The 21,789-nt window shown below is 38.8% G+C and overlaps 1 protein-coding gene across 1 annotated transcript; it reads left to right on the top strand.

Moving 5' to 3' along the window:
• Nucleotides 1-533: 533 nt before the first annotated feature.
• On the top strand, nt 534-21,469 carry smarca4a (SWI/SNF related, matrix associated, actin dependent regulator of chromatin, subfamily a, member 4a). The gene is made up of 33 exons (XM_051097615.1): nt 534-829; nt 925-1,057; nt 3,489-3,947; nt 4,246-4,344; nt 4,482-4,734; nt 4,878-5,004; nt 5,605-5,778; nt 5,907-6,080; nt 6,180-6,347; nt 6,457-6,507; nt 6,761-6,891; nt 7,081-7,135; nt 7,415-7,527; nt 7,659-7,806; nt 7,921-8,084; nt 10,709-10,775; nt 10,939-11,049; nt 12,298-12,540; nt 12,625-12,738; nt 12,860-12,967; nt 13,055-13,141; nt 13,251-13,297; nt 13,394-13,560; nt 13,732-13,895; nt 15,201-15,428; nt 15,514-15,591; nt 15,677-15,895; nt 15,979-16,241; nt 17,723-17,828; nt 18,344-18,445; nt 18,783-18,915; nt 20,122-20,258; nt 20,798-21,469. The coding sequence occupies exons 1-33, from the start codon at nt 608-610 to the stop codon at nt 20,828-20,830; spliced, it is 4,878 nt and encodes a 1,625-aa protein (XP_050953572.1). The 5' UTR covers nt 534-607; the 3' UTR covers nt 20,831-21,469.
• Nucleotides 21,470-21,789: the final 320 nt, after the last annotated feature.

The raw sequence follows: 21,789 nt of genomic DNA, 5'->3' as shown, positions 1-21,789 counted from the left end.
GCAAAAAAATCAAAATATTGAGAAAAGTGCCTTTAAAGTTCTTCAAATAATGTTCTTAACAATGTATATGACTAATCAAAAATTAAGTTTTTATACATTTACAGTAGGAATTTTACAAAATGTCTTCATGGAACATCTTTACTTAATTTCCTGATGATTTTTGCGCTAAAAGAAAAATAAATAATTTTGACCCATACAATGTTTGGCTATTGCTACAAATAATCCCCAGCGACTTAAGACTGGTTTTGTGGTCCAGGGTCATATATATATATATATATATGTATATAATGTATATGTATGTCTAGGTATATGTATATATAATGTATATAATGTATATGTATGTCTAGGTTTTTTTTTTTTTTTGTGTGTGTATTGGTTTTTTTTTTGTTTTATTGTTGAAGCATGTTTTATTATTATTATTATTATTATTATTTATTTATTTATTTATTTTATGTTTTAGCAGTTTTTTATGTCAGCATATAATATATCTTATTCATCTGCTGGATGAAAATTGGTTTTATTTTCTATTGTAGGCTTTCTGAAAACGGATACACGGATACAGAACACTGTTTTTTCTGCCTCTCACTTCTTCTGGCTCTGCTGAGAGATGTCCACTCCTGACCCACCTATGGGCGGGACCCCTCGGCCGGGCCCTTCCCCAGGCCCTGGTCCGTCTCCAGGGGCCATGTTAGGGCCTAGTCCTGGACCCTCACCTGGCTCTGCTCATGGCATGATGGGCCCCAGCCCTGGGCCCCCCTCCTCAGGACATCCACTACCTCCACAGGGCCCCTCAGGTTACCCCCAGGACAACATGCACCAGATGCACAAGGTACTGCCAGGTTTTATCAATATGCGTCTGATGCATGTGTTTCTACTGTTCGGATGGTTTCATTGAGTTATTCTCTATTTTGTATTGTTTTGAAGCCCATGGAAGGCATGCATGAGAAAGGCATTCCTGAAGATCAACGCTATGGTCAAATGAAGGGTATGGGCATGAGACAGGGTGGGCACAGTGGCATGGGACCGCCACCTAGTCCTATGGACCAACACTCTCAAGGTACGTGTCTGTCTGTCCTTCTACCTATGTTTCTTTTTGTCTGACTGCCGCTCTGCCGCTCTGTCGCTTTCATTCTACCTGTTTGTGTCTGTCTGTGGAACTGTCGTTCTTTCTATCTGTCTGTCGTTCTGTCAATCTATCGTTTGTCTGTCTGTTTCTTTGTATATGTCTGGCACTCTTTTTGTTGTTCTGTCTGTGATTCTTTCTATCTATTCTGTATCTGTAATTCTGTCTGTCATTTGTTCTACCTGTTTTTTGTATTTTTCTGTCACTGTTACTCCTGACGCTGTTTCTGCTCTTTCTATATTTGTCTGTCGTTCTTCGTCTGTCTTCTGCCTCGCTTTCATTTGCCTCTTGTTTCTGTATGTCTGTCGTTCTTTCTTTCACTCTGTCTACCTGTTGCTCTACCTGTTTGTGTCTGTCTGTTTCACTGTCGTTATTTCTGTCTGTCTGTCATTTGCCTGTCTATTTATGTATTTGTTGCTCTTTTTTTGTCATTCTGTCTATCGTTCTTTCTGTTTATTGACCTATATCTGTCATTCTATCTGTCTCTGTTGTTCCACCTGTGTTTTTTTTGTATATTTGTCACTCTATTGATCCTTCTGTCTTCTGTCTTTGTTGCTATATTTGTCTGTCGCTCTATCTGTCATTTTGTCTGTTTCTTTGTGTCTGTGTTGCTCTTTCACTCTCTGTCACTCTATCTGTTTGTGTCTGTCTGTTGCGCTTTTGTTATTTGTGCTTGTCTGTCACTCTCTGTCGCCCTGTCAGTCACCTGTCTGTTGCTCTGTCTGTTGCGCTATCGTTATTTGTGTCTGTCTGTCATTTGCTTGTCTATTTATGTATTTGTCTGTTGCTCTTTTTGTTGATCTGTCTGTCGTTCTTTCTATTTATTTACCTATATCTGTCATTCTGTCTCTGTTGTTCCACCTATGTTCTTTTGTATCTTTCTGTCACTCTATTGCTCCTTCTGTCAGTCTTTCTGTTGCTATATTTGTCTGTTCTTTTTGTCTACCTGTTGTTCTGCTTGTCTGTTTCTTTTTATCTGGCTGCTGCTTTGTCACCCTCTGTCGATCTACCTGTTTGTGTCTGTATTTTGCGCTATCATTATTTGTGTGCCTGTCGCTGTCTATCGTTCTACCTGTTTGTTTCAGTCTGTTGCACTATCGTTATTTGTCAGTCTGTTGCGCTATCGTTATTTGTGTCGTCTGTCTGTTGTTCCACTTGCGTTTTTTTTTTTGTATCTTTCAGTCACTCTATTGCTTCTTTTGTCACTCTTTCTGTCGGTATATTTGTCTGTAATTCTGTTGTTCCGTCTGTCTGTTGTTGTGCTTGTTGTTTTTGTATCTGTCTGTTGCTCTGTCGCTCTTTCTATATACTTATCTACCTATCTACCTACCTATCTATCTATCAAGCAGTGTGTTTTGTATGTCTGTTGCTCTATCTCTTTTTGTTATTTGTCATTGTCATCTTTCTACCTCTTTGTTTCTCTGTCACTCTTTCTGTCTCTCTGGTTATTTTAATTCATTTATATTTAAAGCACTTTCACTCCTCCTGTCGCTTTATTTGTTGTTCTATCATTCTGTCTGTATATGATTCTTTGTTTCTGTCTGTTGCTCGCACACTTTCTATCTATACCAATCTGTCTGTGTATGTATCATTCTACCTATCTATTGTTCTTTATATCTGTATGTCACTCTGTCTGCCATCCTGTCTATTGGTCTATCGGTCTGTCATTCTGTTGTTTTTATCTGACTTTTGTTCTTTTTATCTGGTGCTCTCCATTCTATCACTGTCATTCTTTTTCTTTTTTTTTTTCTATAGATGTCCTTCTCTCCTTAATGTATTTTATCATCCACTTGCACATGTGTGAAATATAAGATATGCAGATGTTTTGTGCACTCTGTGTCTGTTATATGGAGAACAGATGGTGCGATCACTGCTAAACTGTTTAGACTGGGTATAGAAAAGCCATCCAACCTGTTTGCTCACATTTTCCTTTGATGTGCATTGCTTTGTTCCTCCGCTGGGGCCGCTCGCACGCTTGTTTTCCATACAGAGAGAAATGTTGGGTGAACAGGGTTACCCTTTTGAAACAGAAAAACCCACAGCTGTTGGAAACCGCAAGTCATGGCAGAAAAAGAAACGAATATAAAAGTAGCATGTTTAAAGACTTGAAAGCAACAGATATGAAAGTATGTTGTTCCTGCAGGCTTTCTTTGTGTTTTTTTTTTTTTTTTTATGGTCTACTACAGTTTGTTTTTTTTGTTTTTTTTCCCCTCCGATTTCTTGCAACCTTTGCCTTTACTATTATTATTGCTCATTCACAGTTACATTAGCAATGCATTTGAAATCATTTAATGCATGGCAGTTTTGTTTTCTTTTTAAGCAATTTCTTCTGAAAATGTGAAAAATATATATTTTTTTTTTCTAGGTTACCCCTCTCCTCTGGGTGGTTCTGAACACGCCCCCAGTCCGGTACCTGCCAACGGCCCTCCATCTGGCCCCATGATGCCTTCTGGTCCAGGTGCCATGGAAGGCGGTGACCCGCAGGCCATGGCTCAGCAGAACCGGAGTGGTGGTGCCGGTGGCGTTGCAGGTTCAGGACCCAGCGGAGGACCTCCAAATGCAGGTGGACCTGGTGGTGCCGGCGGACCCACTCCTTTTAACCAAAACCAGCTTCACCAACTGCGGGCACAGATCATGGCCTATAAGATGCTGGCACGTGGGCAACCTCTACCTGACCACCTCCAGATGGCAGTGCAGGGAAAACGGCCCATGCCAGGCATGCAGCCAGGGATGCCCAACATGCCCCCTGCCTCAGGACAAGGAGCAGGACCACCTGGACCAGGAGGCCCTGGACCTGGGGGACCCAACTATAATAGACCACAAGGTGAGGTGATATCTCGTAATGAATTCAAAAGCTCTCCAAAATGCTGAAATAAGCAACATAGGAAAGTAATGATGTAAAAGTCTTTTTTAAGGATCTCTCTTTTTTTTAACTGCATTATTTTCATAAGAATTTAATCAGTATTACTCTGCACCTAAATATACACTAATCTTAAAATGTGTAACCAGATGTTTTAATGTAGGATTTTAATCTTTTTAAATTAGCTTTCAACCTTTCAAAATTTTCTGAATGGTCTTGAAATGTAATTTATATTTAAAAAATCTTTTTTTGTATGTTACAGGAATGGTTGGACCAAACATGCCGCCTCCAGGACCTTCTGGTGTTCCTCCAGGCATGCCGGGACAACCCACCAATGGACCACCTAAATCCTGGCCTGAAGGTCAGTAAATTGGGAAATTTATCAACAATCGCTACCATATTATCAATTTAAAATTTAGCCTACATATTGTATTCTGCAAAGCTAAAGAGACAGTCATATCTCAGAGTCACAAATTTATCACATCTTTGTAATCCCAGGGCCCATGGTGAATGCTGCCGCCCCTGCAAGTGCCCCACAGAAGCTGATACCTCCTCAGCCCACAGGCCGCCCGTCTCCAGCACCACCTTCAGTTCCTCCCGCCGCCTCACCCGTCATGCCCCCTCAGACCCAGTCTCCAGGACAACCCACCCAGCCGCCCATGGTGCTTCATCAGAAACAGAATCGCATCACACCCATCCAGAAACCCCGGGGTCTGGATCCAGTGGAGATCCTCCAGGAGAGAGAGTACAGGTGAGATGAGGAAAAGAAATGGTTGATGTTGATAAAAAAACATTGATGTATGATGATGGAATGAAAACATTCTTCAAATCGATGAGAAACAACCTTTTAAACTGTTTTTACCAACATTTGATGTTGCTGTTTCCATCTGTCAGGTTACAGGCTCGTATTGCTCATCGTATTCAGGAGCTGGAGAACCTTCCAGGCTCTCTGGCTGGAGACTTGAGGACCAAAGCCAACATTGAGCTCAAGGCACTTAGGCTCCTGAACTTTCAGAGACAGGTATGACTAGTATCTACTTCATTACAAAGAATGTTCAACTTTTTTATTTTGCAGAGCTTTAATATTGCAATTCTGTTGTCATTGTTACCCAGTTCAAAGTAATTCCACACATGAGACATTTTCTTCACACAGCACAAGTACTGACATTTTTTTCAACCCCCTTTTGGGGTCTGATCATCAGCTGTTTTTACACAATTAGTTGATGTCTGATAATTATAGATAATTGCTTTTTTCAGATGCGGATTATTGCTTGATACATCAGTACATCCCTAATTATTAGATTAAATTGTCTGTTGTTTATTATATATATCTAATTTATTTTAAATATGATCCTGGACCACAAAACCAGTCATAAGGTGCATTTTTTGAAATTGAAAATTGAATTTTTATATGGAAAGCTAAATAAGCAAATGTGACTGAAATGGTCGGACTGTAGATCCCTGGTATTTATTTTCTTTTATATTTTTTTTCATTATTTTTATAATAACAAAATTGCCTGTACTTTTTACAACACTACTCTGGAAGGTGGTTGTGATTGACTTCAGCCCAGTCCTGGTACATTTTATTGGTTTATGACCAATGTTGTCCATCTCAATGCAGCTCCGCCAGGAGGTCGTAGTGTGTATGCGGCGTGATACGGCCCTGGAGACAGCACTGAACGGCAAGGCCTACAAGCGCAGCAAGAGACAGTCCCTGCGTGAGGCTCGTATCACAGAGAAACTGGAGAAACAGCAGAAGATCGAGCAAGAACGCAAGCGACGTCAGAAACACCAGGTACTGGACTGTTCTGGCTGCTTTTTAAATTATGCTAAATGTGTGCTTCACACTTCAAACCTGATTCAGAAATGATAAAAGATTGTTCGTGATGGAACCGCCTGTTTTTTCTCTTATTGCATTTGTAGGAGTATCTCAACAGCATCCTGCAGCATGCAAAGGACTTTAAGGAATATCATCGCTCCATCACCGCAAAGATGCAGAAATTGACCAAAGCCGTAGCCACGTACCATGCCAACACCGAGAGAGAGCAGAAGAAGGAGAACGAGCGTATCGAGAAGGAGAGAATGAGAAGGCTGATGGTGAGATGCACAAACTTGGTCTTTACGTGACAAAGACAGTTTAAACTGGTGGACCTGTTTTTCTGAGCAGATGTCTAAAAAAACATCTGTTTCTTCTAGGCTGAAGATGAAGAGGGTTACAGGAAGCTGATCGATCAGAAGAAGGACAAACGTCTGGCTTACTTGCTACAGCAGACGGACGAGTATGTGGCCAACCTCACAGAGCTCGTCAGAGCTCACAAAGCTGTCCAGGCCCTCAAAGACAAGAAGAAGAAGAAGAAAAAGAAGGTGATGAGGTTTACTGGATTGGAAAAGGTTTCCTTAATGGAATCCAAGTCAAGTTGTCCTCAGTTGTTTATCCAGTGTGTGAGATCTTTGTCTGCTTTTCTTCTCACAGAAGCCAGAGAGCGCTGAGGGTGGAGCTTCTGCTCTGGGTCCAGATGGAGAGGTGAGATCCTAACATATGTTTGGCTTTTTGCAATTAGCTTGGCTGATCAATTGCACTAATGTGTCTCTTTCATTGAAACAGTTTTGGGTATATCCCATAACTAGTAGCATTTATCATCTTGGACATTTGTATTTGAATTTTAAAAGTGCATAAAAGTAACTTGCCTGCAAGTCATAGTGATGCTTAATTTGCAAGTTGCCATTAAACAGTGATAACTAATCTAATACAGCAATGTTCTTGTCTTCTATTGTAGCCTCTGGATGAGACCAGTCAAATGAGTGACCTACCAGTGAAGGTGATTCACGTGGACAGTGGGAAGATCCTCACCGGCATGGAAGCTCCTAAAGCTGGACAACTGGAAGCCTGGCTGGAGATGAATCCAGGGTGAGTGCGACACACTGGGTTCTCTAGGGTTCTCATTCTTTCAAAATATGATGTTTCTCAGTACTTAATTATCTGCTGCTGAAAAGGTTTGGAGTAGCACATTATAAACACTTAAAAGGCTGTATTTATTATTATTCTAAAGCAGCACTGTAGAAAGTGTTTAAATGCTATTTTGTTAATATTCTTTAGGTACGAGGTGGCCCCACGGTCTGATAGTGAAGACAGCGGTTCAGAGGAGGACGAGGTATGGCTATTCTTCAGATCTGTTTTTCTGTTCAACATCTCTTGAACAGTACATGTTTTTTTTCAAGGGCTTTACATGCACTTTACATGCAAAAGATGCGTGACCTGATGCAGATAACCAATATTTGTCTTTATGCACAACTGGAAGTGAACTACTCCTTTAATTTACTTAATTGCTAACAATTAATAATTTTAACTAATTGATTGAGTGAGTGAGTAATGTTTCATGATCTTTACATTTCGTTATATTTATGTACTATTGTATTTTTCTTCTGTAAAGGAGGAGGATGAGGAGCAGCCTCAGCCGTCTCAGGCCCAAACGGAGGAGAAGAAGATTATTCCAGATCCAGACAGCGAGGATGTGTCTGAGGTGGACGCCCGTCACATCATTGAGTACGTCACTGGTTTAGTGCTGGGATTTTTACTACATCCAAATGGGACTAAGTTGTCCTGTCCTATGCTCCTTTTGGAATTCCTTTCTGTTGTTATGGTGTTTGCAATAATATCCATGATGTCTTTTGCAGGCATGCCAAGCAGGATGTTGACGATGAATACGGAAATGCAGCGTTCGTTAGGGGCCTGCAATCGTACTACGCTGTGGCTCACGCAGTCACAGAGAAGGTAGACAGACAGTCAAGCCTGTTAGTTAATGGACAGCTCAAACAGTATCAGGTACAGATGCACCTTACAGACCAAGCACGCTGCAAATACACCTCAAAGTTTTTAGTGAACTGATCAGATTTGTTAAATGGCATGCTGGAATTATTGCGTGTGTCCCGTCTGCAGATCAAAGGTCTGGAGTGGCTGGTGTCCCTGTATAACAATAACTTGAATGGCATTCTGGCTGATGAAATGGGTTTGGGAAAAACCATCCAGACCATTGCACTCATCACCTACCTCATGGAGTACAAACGCCTCAATGGACCCTTCCTCATCATCGTCCCCCTCTCGTGAGTCACTTTTCACTCTCTCTAAACTAGAGCTGCAGAAGTTGCTATTTGGATAGAATTAATCATTCTACAACTATTGGGTTGATTTTGTTGGTGAGTATCTACAGTGGGTGAAAAATTATTTGATCCCCTGCTGATTTTGTACGTTTGCCTACTGACAAAGAAATGATCAGTCTATATGTTTAATGGTAGGTTTGTTTGAACAGTGAGAAACAGAACAACAAAAAAATCCAGAAAAACGCAAGCATTCGCATTTTAATGAGTGGAATAAGTATTAGACACGTTCGTAAAACATGACTTAGTACTTGGTGGCAAAACCCATGTTGGCAATCACAGAGGTCAGCCGTTTCTTATAGTTGGCTGCCAAGTTTGCACACATCTCAGGAGGAGTGTCCCACTCCTCTTTGTAGATCCTTTCCAGGTTATTAGGTTTTGAGGCTGACACTTGGCAACTCGAACCTTCAGCTCCCTCCACGGATTTTCTATGGGATTAAGGTCTGGAGACTGGCTAGGCCACTCCAGGATCTTAATGTGCTTCTTCTTGATCTACTCCTTTGTTGCCTTGGCCGTGTGTTTTGGCTCATTGTCATGCTGGAATACCCATCCATGACCCATTTTTAATGAGGGAACATTTGACGGTACATGGCCCAGTACATCGTCCCTTTGATGTGGTGCAGTTGTCCTGTCCCCTTAGCAGAAAAACACCCCTAAGGGGCCATTCACATATCGTGTCTAAACGCGTGGAAAACACTAGGCGTGCCGCTTTCTCCGGCTTTCCAAAGCGCTCCGTAGCTTGTGCTCCCGTCTGCCGTTTGCCACGCAGCCATGACCTGCACTCTCAATGAAGACATGGAAGTTTCAGCAAAGGACAAACGGATTTCCAGCACTAAAAATCACTTGCTGTAGCTCTGCTATTAAATTTATGTAAATATGGCTATCCCTGTACTGCTGTGATCAGCTGTTTCTCCATCTTGGCTGTGCTTTTAATGTTGTTAGGGGAAAGGATGAAACTAATTGGTTAGTTTCGGCCCCTCAAGCATAATATTTCCACCTCCATGTTTTTTGGTGGGGATAGTGTTCTTGGGGTCAAAGACCGCATTCCTCCTCCTCCAAACATAGCAAGTTGAATTGATGATTTCGGTCTCATCTGACCACAACACTTTCACCCAGTTCTCCTCTGAATCATTCAGATGTTCATTGGCAAACTTCAGATGGGCCTGAACACGTTCTTTCTTAAGCAGAGGGAACTTGCGGGCTCGGCAGGATTTCGGTCCATTCACGGCGTAGTGTTACCAATTGTTTTCTTGGTGACTATGGTCCCTGCTGCTTTGAGATCATTGACAAGATCCTCCCGTGTAGTTCTGGGCTGATTCCTCACATTTCATGATCATTGAAACTGCAAGAGGTGAGATCTTGCATGGAGCCCCAGACCGAGGGAGATTGAAAGTTATTTTGTTTTGTTTTTTTCATTTGCACCAACTGTTGTCGCCACTTCACCAAGCTGCTTGGCGATGGTCTTGTAGGCCATTCCAGCCTTGTGCAGGTCTGCAGTGTTGTCCCTGACATCCTTGGACAGCTCTTTGGTCTTGGCCAAGGTGGAGATTTTGGAATCTGATCGATTGAATGCTTCTGTGGACAGGTGTCTTTTATACAGGTAACAAGCTGAGATTAGGAGCACTTCCTTTAAGAGAGTGTATAAAAGACACCTGGGAGCAAGAAATCTTGCTGATTGATAGGGGATCAAATACTTATTTCACTCATTAAAATGCAAATCAATTTAACTTTTTTTTTTTTTTTTTAAATTGTGGTTGTTCTGTCTCTCATTGTTCAAATAAACATACCATAAAGATTATAGACTGATCATTGTTTTGGCAATGGGCAAACGTACAAAATCAGCAGGGGATCAAATAATTTTTCCCCTATTGTATGTATGTATATAAAATAAAATTGCTTTGTTTGTTTGTGTGTGTGTGTGTGTGTGTGTGTGTGTGAGTGACTAACCAACCCAAACCCATTTTAGAAACTATAAAGTAAACAGAAAAATCTCTACATGGGTCCCAAATCCCCCTTTGTTGAATGTAAAAATAAAAAAGATTTTTATTATTATTATTATTATTATTATTATTATTATTAATGTGTTATTAGTAATGTAACACAACTGTTATACTGGGGGAAAAAAGTAAACTGTAAAATTACAGTATTTACATTTTAAATTATTTCATTTTAAACCTTAAACCAGCAAACTCTTATTTCAGCGGATTGTGTATTTATTTACACGTACAGCTCATGGTACAGAATTTCAGAATGTCCTAATTCATTTACTGTCATCCAAAACACAGAAACACTGTTAACATCAAGCGTCCGGATGATCATGCTACTGTACTTCACTCTGAAGCCCACAATGCTTATTTTCAGTCACAGCCTTCATGAATGTGTTTTATTTGTATATATCATGCAGCCCTACTCTACAGTGTAGAAATATTTTTATATATCTGCCCGTAACTTATCCATGGTTAAACCATATTTATTTTGTAATTTTATATTATTGATCTATTACATTTGGTAATATTTCAACGCAAATAATTGCAGTGATATGTATTTGTAATAATTTGTTTTCCTAACAGGACTCTGTCGAACTGGGTGTACGAGTTTGATAAATGGGCTCCATCTGTGGTGAAAGTTTCTTATAAGGTGATTACTTAATTCATTTGTGTAGTAAACGAAGTACTGAAATGATGTCATTAAACAATTTTAGGCAAATTCAATGGTTTTCCATAAACTATGTCAGTGAAGCAATTAACTGAAGGATATTACAGGACTAATAACTAATTTTCTTTGCTGGTTTTCATTTCAGGGCTCTCCTGCCGCTCGCCGTGCATTTGTTCCCATTTTGCGCAGTGGCAAATTCAACGTGCTGGTGACAACATACGAGTACATCATCAAAGACAAGCAAGTGCTGGCCAAGGTACGAATCTGCCCAGGCCTGGTTGCAGAATTAAATTACAGAGGGTTCTCTAGCCTTATTGCGTATCTATGTTTGGCCCATGTATTGTTTTAGTTATCACAATATCAATTATTGCATTTTTGAGAGTGAATTCTGCATTTATGTGTGGATGTCATTCCCAAAACTTTGCAGCCTGTATATGGCTGCTGGTCCTCTAAACAGCATAAAAAAACAAACTTTTTATGCAAATTCTGAATGGATTATATATAGCCTAGAAAGCATGCAAAGAGAGTCTCTAAAAAACTCTTCCGTTATAATCAAATGAAGCTTTTTACACTGCACAATGAATCTGTTACGTACATTGTGTCTACACTCTTTGTTATAAGATGATTCGCAAGCGTGCAGAACAAAAAAAACTGACACAAACCTACATTTTGAGTGTTAAACGAAAGACTATATGATTCTGATTGGCCACCCAACTGAACCCACCAATTGTCGAACAACCATTATCAGACATTTTATTTTTTTTTATAAGGTTTTTGACTGAGAACCACTTGTTCAGTATCTCCGTACTCTATGCTTACTTCTCTCTTTAGTAGCACTTGGAGCACTTAAATTTAGGAGCATAGTCAAAATTTCAGGAGCACCTTCTAATCAATAATCAAAAAATCTGATTTAAAAAAAATATATCCTTTACATTATGAGGTGATATTTGACTTTAAAGTGATTTACAGGGGAATTTTGTTTTTACTTTTGTAATGGCATTTTTCTAACATTATTAAAAGTATGTCTTTTTTTTTTTTTTTCAAATTAAAAAAAATATATATTTAGGCTTTTTAAAATTTCTAAAAACAACAGAATAAGAACAAGTAGAATAAGAAGTTACTAATCAAATGAAAACAGTATTAACAAAATTAATTTGTACTACAAAGATGGCACATAACAACACAAAAGTGGCTTGTAGGTGTATTTTTAGGCATTTAATGAGGCTCAGAGGTGGCAGTGCATGTTGAGATTGATGTTTTAAATATAAAATACAGCACTGAATACAGAAACATTAAATGATTTAAATAACTGAAAAGATACTTTAAAAATGTAACTAAAACTGCCAGTAGGTGGCAGCAAGTCACTGATTTAATTACGGAATCATTCATTCATTTGATTTGTTTGAATGGCTGATTCATTTAGGAATAAAGCAAGTGACTGTCTTTATGAATGGGAAACTGTCGCACTGTAGATTTCTGTATCTAATGCTTCTCTCTCTTTCAGCTCCGCTGGAAGTACATGATAGTGGATGAAGGTCACCGTATGAAGAACCACCATTGTAAACTGACTCAGGTGTTGAACACGCACTACCTGGCCCCCCGGCGTCTGCTGCTCACCGGCACGCCGCTGCAGAACAAGCTGCCCGAACTGTGGGCGCTGCTCAACTTCCTGCTGCCCACCATCTTCAAGAGCTGCAGCACCTTCGAACAGTGGTTCAACGCTCCGTTCGCCATGACCGGAGAGAAGGTGTGAAAACTTTTAGTAGGTGTACTAGTATGTTTAGACAGGATACAATAAATTGAAATTCTTCAATTCTGTTGTGTTCCAAAGGTGGACCTGAACGAAGAAGAGACCATTCTGATCATCCGTCGTCTACACAAAGTGCTCCGACCCTTCCTGCTCAGGAGACTCAAGAAGGAAGTGGAGGCCCAACTGCCGGAGAAGGTTTGTTTTATGCTTGAAACTGTTCAGCCAAAAAAAGTCCGAACAAGAACATCAGAACATCACACTTCGTGTTCTTTAAGTTGAAATGTAAATCTGTCCTCCTCTGTTTTCTTGCATTCAGGTGGAATATGTGATCAAATGCGACATGTCAGCTCTACAGAGAGTGCTGTACAGACACATGCAGGCTAAAGGAGTGCTGCTCACTGACGGCTCTGAGAAAGACAAGAAGGTGAGAAGACATGATTCACGTTGAGAATGTGTAAAGACGTTCAGTGTTTCTGAATACCTCTAAAATGTATCTTCCTGCTTGTTACAGGGTAAAGGAGGCACTAAGACTCTGATGAACACTATTATGCAGTTGAGGAAGATTTGCAACCACCCTTACATGTTCCAGCACATTGAGGTGATCATTTGTTTCACATATTCCTCATACAGGGTCATTTATGTTCTGTATATTCATCTGCTAGGTTTATGGCAGCTTGTTTGATGTATTTTTGTGGTCTGTTTTGCAGGAATCTTTCTCTGAGCACTTGGGCTTCACTGGAGGCATTGTTCAGGGGTATGTAGAACACCTTCTGGTAATGGAAATTTTTTTAGGCTTTGTATTCTTATTGGTTTTCTTTGTTACTTGACATTATTTGTTGGCTCTCTTTAGACCTGATTTGTACCGTGCCTCCGGTAAGTTTGAGCTGCTGGACCGTATCCTGCCGAAGCTCCGCGCCACCAACCACAAAGTGCTACTTTTCTGTCAGATGACCTCACTCATGACCATCATGGAGGACTACTTTGCCTACCGCAACTTCAAATACCTGCGCTTGGATGGCAAGTCACTTTAACCAGATTCACACAGGATGAAGCGTTTTAGGAAGAAACTTTTGCATATCGTGGGAATCTCTGATTTTTCTGTGCTGGTTGTTTTTGTTAAAAAAGTCTTGGGTAAAAAGTTCATTCAAATATGTGAATTGTGATAACATTGTTCTTTTCTCTTTGTAGGAACCACTAAGGCTGAGGATCGTGGTATGTTGCTGAAGAACTTTAATGATCCGGCCTCGCAGTACTTTGTCTTCTTGCTTAGTACCAGAGCAGGAGGTCTGGGGCTGAACCTGCAGTCTGCCGACACTGTTATCATCTTTGACAGCGATTGGAACCCTCACCAGGTACAATACTGTCCCTGTACTGTAGAGTTTAGATGCAACCCTAATTAAACACACCTGATCCAACTAATCAAGTCCTTCAGGCTTAATTGAAAACTGCATAGTATGTGAGTTGGAGCAAGGTTGGAATAAAACTCTGCAGGGCTGTGGCCCTCCAGGACCGAGTTTGACACCCCTGCTTTAAATATAGCAGTATTTATCAATAGGGGGAGCTGTTGATGTGACATAAGTTTGTGCAGTAGCTTAGTGTTGTAGACAGGATAATTTTCTATAAGAGCTTACATTAATTTATAACAATATCTTCAGAATAGATTTATTGTCAAATAGAAGCTTTAGTATGAAATCATTGTGGAATCATTTTATAATTCAATATTAGTTTGAAAATAATTTTTAGAATTGATTAATTGCCAAATTGAATCTTTAGTAAAGAAAAATTGTGAAATAGAATCATTTGAATAGTATCATTGTACAATAGAATCTTTAGAATTATTTAATTATGGAACTGGATCTTTAGTACAGAACCATTGTGAAAGAGAATCTTGAGTCATTTGAACAGTATCACTGTGCAATAAAATCTTTAGAATTCTTTAATTGTGGAATTGAATCTTTAACACGGAATCCTTGTGGAATCGAATCTTCAGAATCATTTGAGTAGTATCATTGTACAATAGAATCTTTAGAATTATTTAATTGTAGAATTAAATCTTTATTACGGAATCATTGTGAAATAGAATCTTCTGAATCATCTGTGCAATATTTAGAATTCTTTAATTGTGGAATTGAATCTTAACTACAGAATCATTGTGGAATAGAATCTTTGGGATCATTTGAACAGTATCATTGTGCAGTAGAATCTTTAGAATTCTTTAACTGCGCAACTGAATCTTTAGTACAGAGTCATTGTGGAATAGAATCTTCAAAATCATTTGAACAGCATCATTGTTCAAAAGAATCTTTACAATTATTGTGGAATAGAATCTGTAAAGATTCTATTCGACAATGATTCCTTACTAAAGATTCTATTCCACAAGAATTCTAAAGATTCAATTGCACAATGATGCTGTTCAAATGATTTTGAAGATTCTGTTCCACAAAGATTTCTGAGTCATTTGAACAGTAGAGTCATTGTGCGATTAAAAACTTTAGAATTCTTTAATTGTGGAATTGAATCTTTTGTAAGGAATCATCGTGGAATAGAATCTTCAGAAAAAAAAAAAAAAATCAGTGGTTATATGTCTTGTTGGTTTTATCATTCAAAATTTTCTCACAATATTTTGTCTCTGAATGCTTCTTTCTTGTCTCTCATAGGATCTGCAGGCCCAGGATCGCGCCCATCGTATCGGGCAGCAGAACGAGGTGCGTGTGCTGCGCCTGTGCACCGTGAACAGCGTGGAGGAGAAGATCCTGGCCGCTGCCAAATACAAGCTGAACGTGGACCAGAAGGTCATCCAGGCCGGTATGTTCGACCAGAAGTCGTCCAGCCACGAGCGCAGAGCTTTCCTGCAGGCCATCCTGGAGCACGAAGAGCAGGATGAGGTACGGATACTCGTTCATGATGGTCAATTTCGGTGTCATCCGTTTTCCGTAATTAACATTCGCTCTCTCTTCTCTCCTATTTCAGGAGGAAGATGAAGTGCCAGATGACGAGACTGTTAATCAGATGATCGCTAGAAGCGAGGAAGAGTTCGATCACTTCATGGTTAGCGGTCCTACTTGTTTAACGTACATTAAATTGACACTCTTTGTTTTGTTTGTCTGCTAACTCTCCTTTTCCTTTCGTCCAGCGCATGGATCTCGACCGCCGTCGCGAAGAGGCTCGCAACCCGAAACGCAAACCCCGGCTGATGGAAGAGGATGAGCTGCCGACCTGGATCATGAAGGACGACGCAGAGGTGGAAAGGCTCACCTGCGAAGAAGAGGAGGAGAAGATGTTCGGCCGTGGCTCCCGTCAAAGAAAAGAAGTGGACTACAGCGACTCCCTCACAGAGAAACAATGGCTGAAGGTGAATGAGGAATCACAACTGCATTGTATAAAACCATTGGTTATAAAAAGGAAGGCATATTGACGTATTTTACTGCTTCTCAGGCCATCGAGGAAGGCACTCTTGATGAGATTGAAGAAGAGGTGCGCCACAAGAAAACAACCCGGAAAAGAAAGCGGGACCGTGACCTCGACCTTCCAGGTCCGGCCACGCCCAGCTCTAGCGGGCGGAGCAGGGATAAAGACGACGATAGTAAGAAGCAAAAGAAACGAGGTCGTCCTCCTGCTGAAAAACTCTCGCCAAACCCTCCCACGCTCACCAAGAAGATGAAGAAGATTGTGGATGCAGTAATCAAATACAAAGATGGGTTAGTCACTTCTGTCATGTTCCTCTCTAGACCTTTTTCATCTCTGGACTTTTAAGTTGTTGGAAATACTGGATGTGCATGTAACATTTTGATGCTCTAATGTGTTCTGGAGTAAGTAAAGGAGTAGTTCACGTCCAGAACAAAAATGTACAGATAGTGTATTCACCCCCTTGTCATCCAAGATGTTCGTGTCTTTCTTTCTTTCTTCAGTCATAAAGAAATTGTTTTTTGAGGAAAACATTTCAGGATTTCCCTCCATGTAATGGATTTCTATGGTGCCCCCAAATTTGAACTTCCAAAATGCAGTTTAAATGCAGCTACAAAGGGCTCTAAACGATCCCAGCCAAGGAAGAAGGGTCTTAACTAGCGAAACAATCTGTTAATTTATTTTTATTACACAATTTAAATACTTTTTAACCTCAAACGCTTGTCTTGTCTAGCTCTGTGTGAACTGTTGTTTTGTTTTTTTTTTTGTTTTGTTTTGTTTTCCATGACAGTTAGGGTACGTCTAAAAACTCCTATCTCATTTTCTCCTCCAATTTTAAAATCATCCTACATCGCTGCAGAAATACCAACCCAGTGTTTACAAAGTGAAGATCAAATACCCTTTACAAACAAAAGGTAAAAACAGCGATGTAGGACAATTTTGAAGTTGGAGAAAGTGGGAGAGTTTTTTTTTTGCCCTAACTGTCATGACCAAAAAAATAAAATAAATAGTTCACATAGAGCTAGACAAGACAAGGGTTTGAGGTTAAAAAGTATATAAATTGTATTATTTTTAGAAAATAACCGATCGTTTTGTGAGATAATGCCATTATTCCTTCGCCGGGATCATTTAGAGCCCTTTGTAGCTGCATTTAGAAGTCCATTACATGGAGAAAAATCCTGAAATGTTTTACTCAAAAAACAGTTTCTTTAGTACTAAAGAAAGAAAGACATGAACATCTTGGATGACAAGGGGGTGAGTAAATTATCTGTACATTTCATTTTATTAGTTTCTCAACTACCCTCTGGGGGTATTCGCATTTATGCATTTGGCAGATGATTTTATCTGAAGACATACAATTTTATTAGTTCATGCACTATAACTTTTTTGGGAGGCAAACCCATGATTTTGGTGTTGAAAACGCTGTGCTGTACTGTTTTGTATTCAGAAAAGTGTTTTTCCGTGCTTACTTTGTTTTATTGATTCATGTATGTTTACTTGTTTATTTAGTGTTAAAGACTTACTGTTTTTACCAGCTTTTATTTTTTTCCATAGTGTGATGAATTGATGATTTGAATCCATTTAGGGTTCATTTGAACAACACCATAACAATCATACACTGATTTTACCATAATGCAGAGACTAGACAAACACAGTGTTACTAAAATGGTCCCAGGCTTAAAGTGATTTTATGCTGTGTTGTAGATTAGATAAACATTTAGGAGTCATACTTTTTTCTAAGCTCTTTCCTTTTTGTCGCCGTATTTCATAACAGCAACGGAAGGCAACTGAGTGAGGTGTTTGTTCAACTGCCATCTCGTAAAGAGCTGCCAGAATATTACGAACTCATTCGCAAACCTGTGGACTTCAGGAAGATCAAGGTATGTCCTTTTTTTTTTTTTTTTTTTTTTTTTTTTTTTTTTTTTCCCCCTTTGTTTCTTTCTTTCAAGCGATTAATTTGCAAATGCTTTGGCTGGTGCACAAACACCAATTGAAATGCACTAAAACTGCACAATATTAATAACATTTAAATAAGCTCACTCACCCCCTTGTCATCCAAGATGTTCGTGTCTTTATTTCTTCATTCGATAAGAAATTGTTTGTTGAGGGGGAAAAAAAATTCAGGAATCATCTCAAATATAGTGGACTTCAATGGTGCCCCCATTGCAGCTTCAAATGGCTCCAAACGATCCCAGCCAAGGAAGAAGGGTCTTCTCTAGCAAAATGTTTGGTCATTTTTTTTAAATAAATTGACAATTTATATACTTTAACCTCAAAAGCTCATCTTGTGTAGGTTTGCGTGAACTGCGTTATTTATATTATAAATGCCTGGTAATTCATAATATGTTAGTAAATAATGGTTTAAATGGAATCATGTCCTTTTTTTTTTGTGCAGGAACGCATTAGGAGTCATAAGTACCGCACTCTGAATGACCTGGAGAAAGACGTCATGCTTCTCTGTCAGAACGCTCAGACTTTCAACCTGGAGGGATCATTGGTAATATTTGTTTTATTTGTAATATTGTTAATTATTAAGTTTGATATTTTCCATTTTAGTAAGTTGTTTTTTGTTTTTTTGTTTTTTTTTTTGGTAAGTGTTTTATATTGGTTTTTATTTCAGTTTATTTTAGTACTTCTGCCTAAATCAAATTAATAAAAATGTTGCTTTGACGACTAACTGAAATGGATGTAAATTTTATTTTATTTTCAGTTACTGTTTATTTAAGAAACATGCATTTTTATAGTTTCAGCTAACAATAATAACACTGGTAGGTTGTTGGACTTGTACTTAATTTGGCTGATTCAAATGAGATGAAAATTATCTTAAATTTCAGATCTACGAGGACTCTATCGTGCTGCAGTCAGTGTTTACCAGCGTGCGGCAGAAGATCGAGAAAGAGGAAGAGAGCGAGGGAGAAGAGAGTGAGGAGGAAGAGGACGAGGTAGATGAAGGATCAGAGTCTGAATGTGAGTATTGATGATGATACTGACTAGGGCTGCAACGATTCCTCGATTCTATTTGAGTATTCGAATTAAAAAAAAAATCTATTGCATTTTGCCTGTGTCGAGTAATCGGCAAAATACCGGAAGTGGCGGTAATGCAAATGCTACAATTTAATTAAATAAATATATGCAATGCAGGTTTAATATATGTGCTTTTATTCACATGTGTGTAGGTTACATTTCAAAGTTCTGCTCCACAAACTGTTATCATTTACATGTGCAGAGTGTCTCAAACTCCATCTCTGCATATTGATATAAGTTTGGGTTTATTATAACGTTCATCTGAGAACACAATGTGTGTTATTTCATCAGATTTGTATGGTAAATCATTTATAAACATGCAAACACAGGAGAATATTCTTTCTCAATATCCTTACTGTTCATCGCAATTTCAAAATAAACGTTTACACACGTTTTCGTGTCCACATATTCAAGAAATGACAGTGGCTGTAGCTTTTCTATCATAAAGAAATGGCCCAATATTAAAAAATAAGTGGACATTTGAATTAAATGTTGTTGAGTCAATATTAAATATAGATTAGATTAGCCCTATTGTTGATAATACATTATGTATTTTAACAGTTTTGTTTAATAAACCCATATGATTACTTGTTTTTGATACTTTATTTAAGCTAATTATTATAGCCTCATTGTTATTATTTGTGTATTTTAAGTCATTTTAAAGGCTATTGTTCACTTAAGTTTTTTTTTTTTTTTTTTTTTTTTTTTTAAACGAAACCAAAAAAACGTATTAGAATTATCCGATTACTCTATTAATTGTCAGACTAATTGACAGATTACTCTATTACCAAAATAATCGTTAGTGACGGCCCTAATACTGACACTACCCGGGTTTCCCTTTGTGCAAAGTCACATGTGCATGGAGGAATTTATTCGGCACATGTTTTTCCATCTCTCCGTATTTACATTAACCCTTTTTAAAAACCACCTCAAGCCAGCGTAAAAACTTTTTTTGTGAATCAAGGGATTTTATTTCAAAATGTGGTGTTTTCACCGCTCGTTTCTGATGAGGCACTTCGAAATGCACAAAAAAACATAGCTACGGTAATGAACATATTTTGTACAGTGCAACTATTATTGGAGCAGAGTATCTGGTATGCACAACTCAAATTTAGTTTGAGTCCCTGATTAACACATGTGTCTTTTTAGCTCGTTCAGTGAAGGTGAAGATAAAGCTGAGCCGAAAGGAAAAGGTGGAGAGAGGGAAGGGAAGACGCCGAACCGGACGCAGTTGGCGCCCTAAACCTGTTGTTAGTGACGACGAAAGTGAGGAGGACCAGGAAGAGGTACGAATAAATAATTCATGTTGAACTTAAAGAAGTACACCAAAAAAGAAAATGGTTAACTTTCATGTACAGTTTTTTACTAAACTAAGGTTTTTATTTTTTATTATCAGTCTATCAGCTTCAACACACTTATCAAAATAACAGAAGCAGTTTTGGTTTAAATGTCAAAAAGTTTTCAAAATGTATTCAATTTGACTTATCAACGAAGTGGAAATCAGGTTCAGGCATTAATGTCTTCGGCATCATTCATACGTGTGAAAACGAGGCTGAAAGTTGGACAAATTGTTATAATCTGGCTCAGAGGAAGATGAGAATCATGTTTTTATTTTCTGCTCATTAAGTGGTACAAGATGGCAAAAATGCTATGAAATATATTTTGTGAGAACCTGAAATGCTAGAGCAAAAAAGGCACTATCTTTGGAATTAGTAAGAAGCAAGTTTCACATTTCATTCAGTAAATATAAGGCAGGGTGATGTTTTTTACCAATATTTTGTTGCTCACTTATGCTAATTATTATTTATCTGATGTTTTTGTATAGGAGCATTCAGCTAGTGGCAGCGAGGAAGATTAAACCTTCTTCAGGACCAATCACGACTCACTTCTGCTGCAGATACGTCATTTTACATGAGATCCAACAGACGCCCGCACACAAGGGGCCTAGTTTTACCCTAGAACAGCACATTTTTTAGAGAGAGGACATGTATACGAAAATGATTCGATGAGAAAATTACACTATAAAATGCAGAAAGCCCTTCCAGTTGCCTATTTAAGCAGACGATCTTCTTTTATGTATAGCAAGACGGTTTATGTATTGAGCGTTTGTTTCTTTCCGTATTTGTTTTTATGATTTCCCTCAAGGACATGACATAAGACGGACAGATATCTGACAAGACTGACTCACAGTGGACCAGTAAGAGCCGATCATGTTTCAAATGTCCTCTTATTGTTTTTAGCCGTGTGAACGTCACCCCTTCATCCCCCCCAATCCAAGACCCCAGAATGCATGATTTGTTTTGTTTTTGTGGAAAACGCAGCCAGTTCTCTTTCTGTTTTTCTCTTGATTTCTCTGTTTAAATTAAGAATGCAAAGAGGATTAAGGTACTTCTTCCTTATAGACTTCCTGTCAGGAGAAATGGGGGAGAATAGGGTGTAGGATTCTGTACTGTGTCAGTGTCACTGGATTTCCAAAATGCACAATAAAGGCATCTCAAAAAAAAAAAACTGCTTGAGATATTTATTTTTGCACACAAGTTGAAACGTATGGTTGAGTAGAAATTTATACTCCATTTACGTGTTTACTAAACAATGTGCATTACTGATTTGAAACCAATTTCATGAGGCAATACTGTTCATAGTCAATAAATTAAAGCAACTCTTCTGGATTTAAAAGGTATAGTTCGCTTAAAAATGAAAAATTGCTAAAAATGTACTCGCCCTCAGGCCATTCAAGATGTAGATGAGTTAGTTTCTTCTTCAGAACAGATTTGGAGAAATTTAGCTTTGCTTACCAATGGATCCTCTGCAGTGAAT

This window comes from Labeo rohita, chromosome 3 (genome assembly GCF_022985175.1).
Source record: "Labeo rohita strain BAU-BD-2019 chromosome 3, IGBB_LRoh.1.0, whole genome shotgun sequence".
Classification (NCBI taxonomy): Eukaryota; Metazoa; Chordata; class Actinopteri; order Cypriniformes; family Cyprinidae; genus Labeo; species Labeo rohita.
This window is presented reverse-complemented; position numbering and strand designations above follow the sequence as displayed.

What these genes read in the sequence shown, in the direction of transcription:
- smarca4a (XM_051097615.1), top strand. Translation starts at nt 608, where the DNA reads ATGTCCACTCCTGACCCACCTATGGGCGGGACCCCTCGGCCGGGCCCT. An exon ending in GCGGTTCAGAGGAGGACGAG is followed by an intron (nt 7,136 to 7,414) that starts GTATGGCTATTC and finishes TCTTCTGTAAAG; the next exon opens with GAGGAGGATGAGGAGCAGCC. An exon ending in TCAACCTGGAGGGATCATTG is followed by an intron (nt 18,446 to 18,782) that starts GTAATATTTGTT and finishes CTTAAATTTCAG; the next exon opens with ATCTACGAGGACTCTATCGT.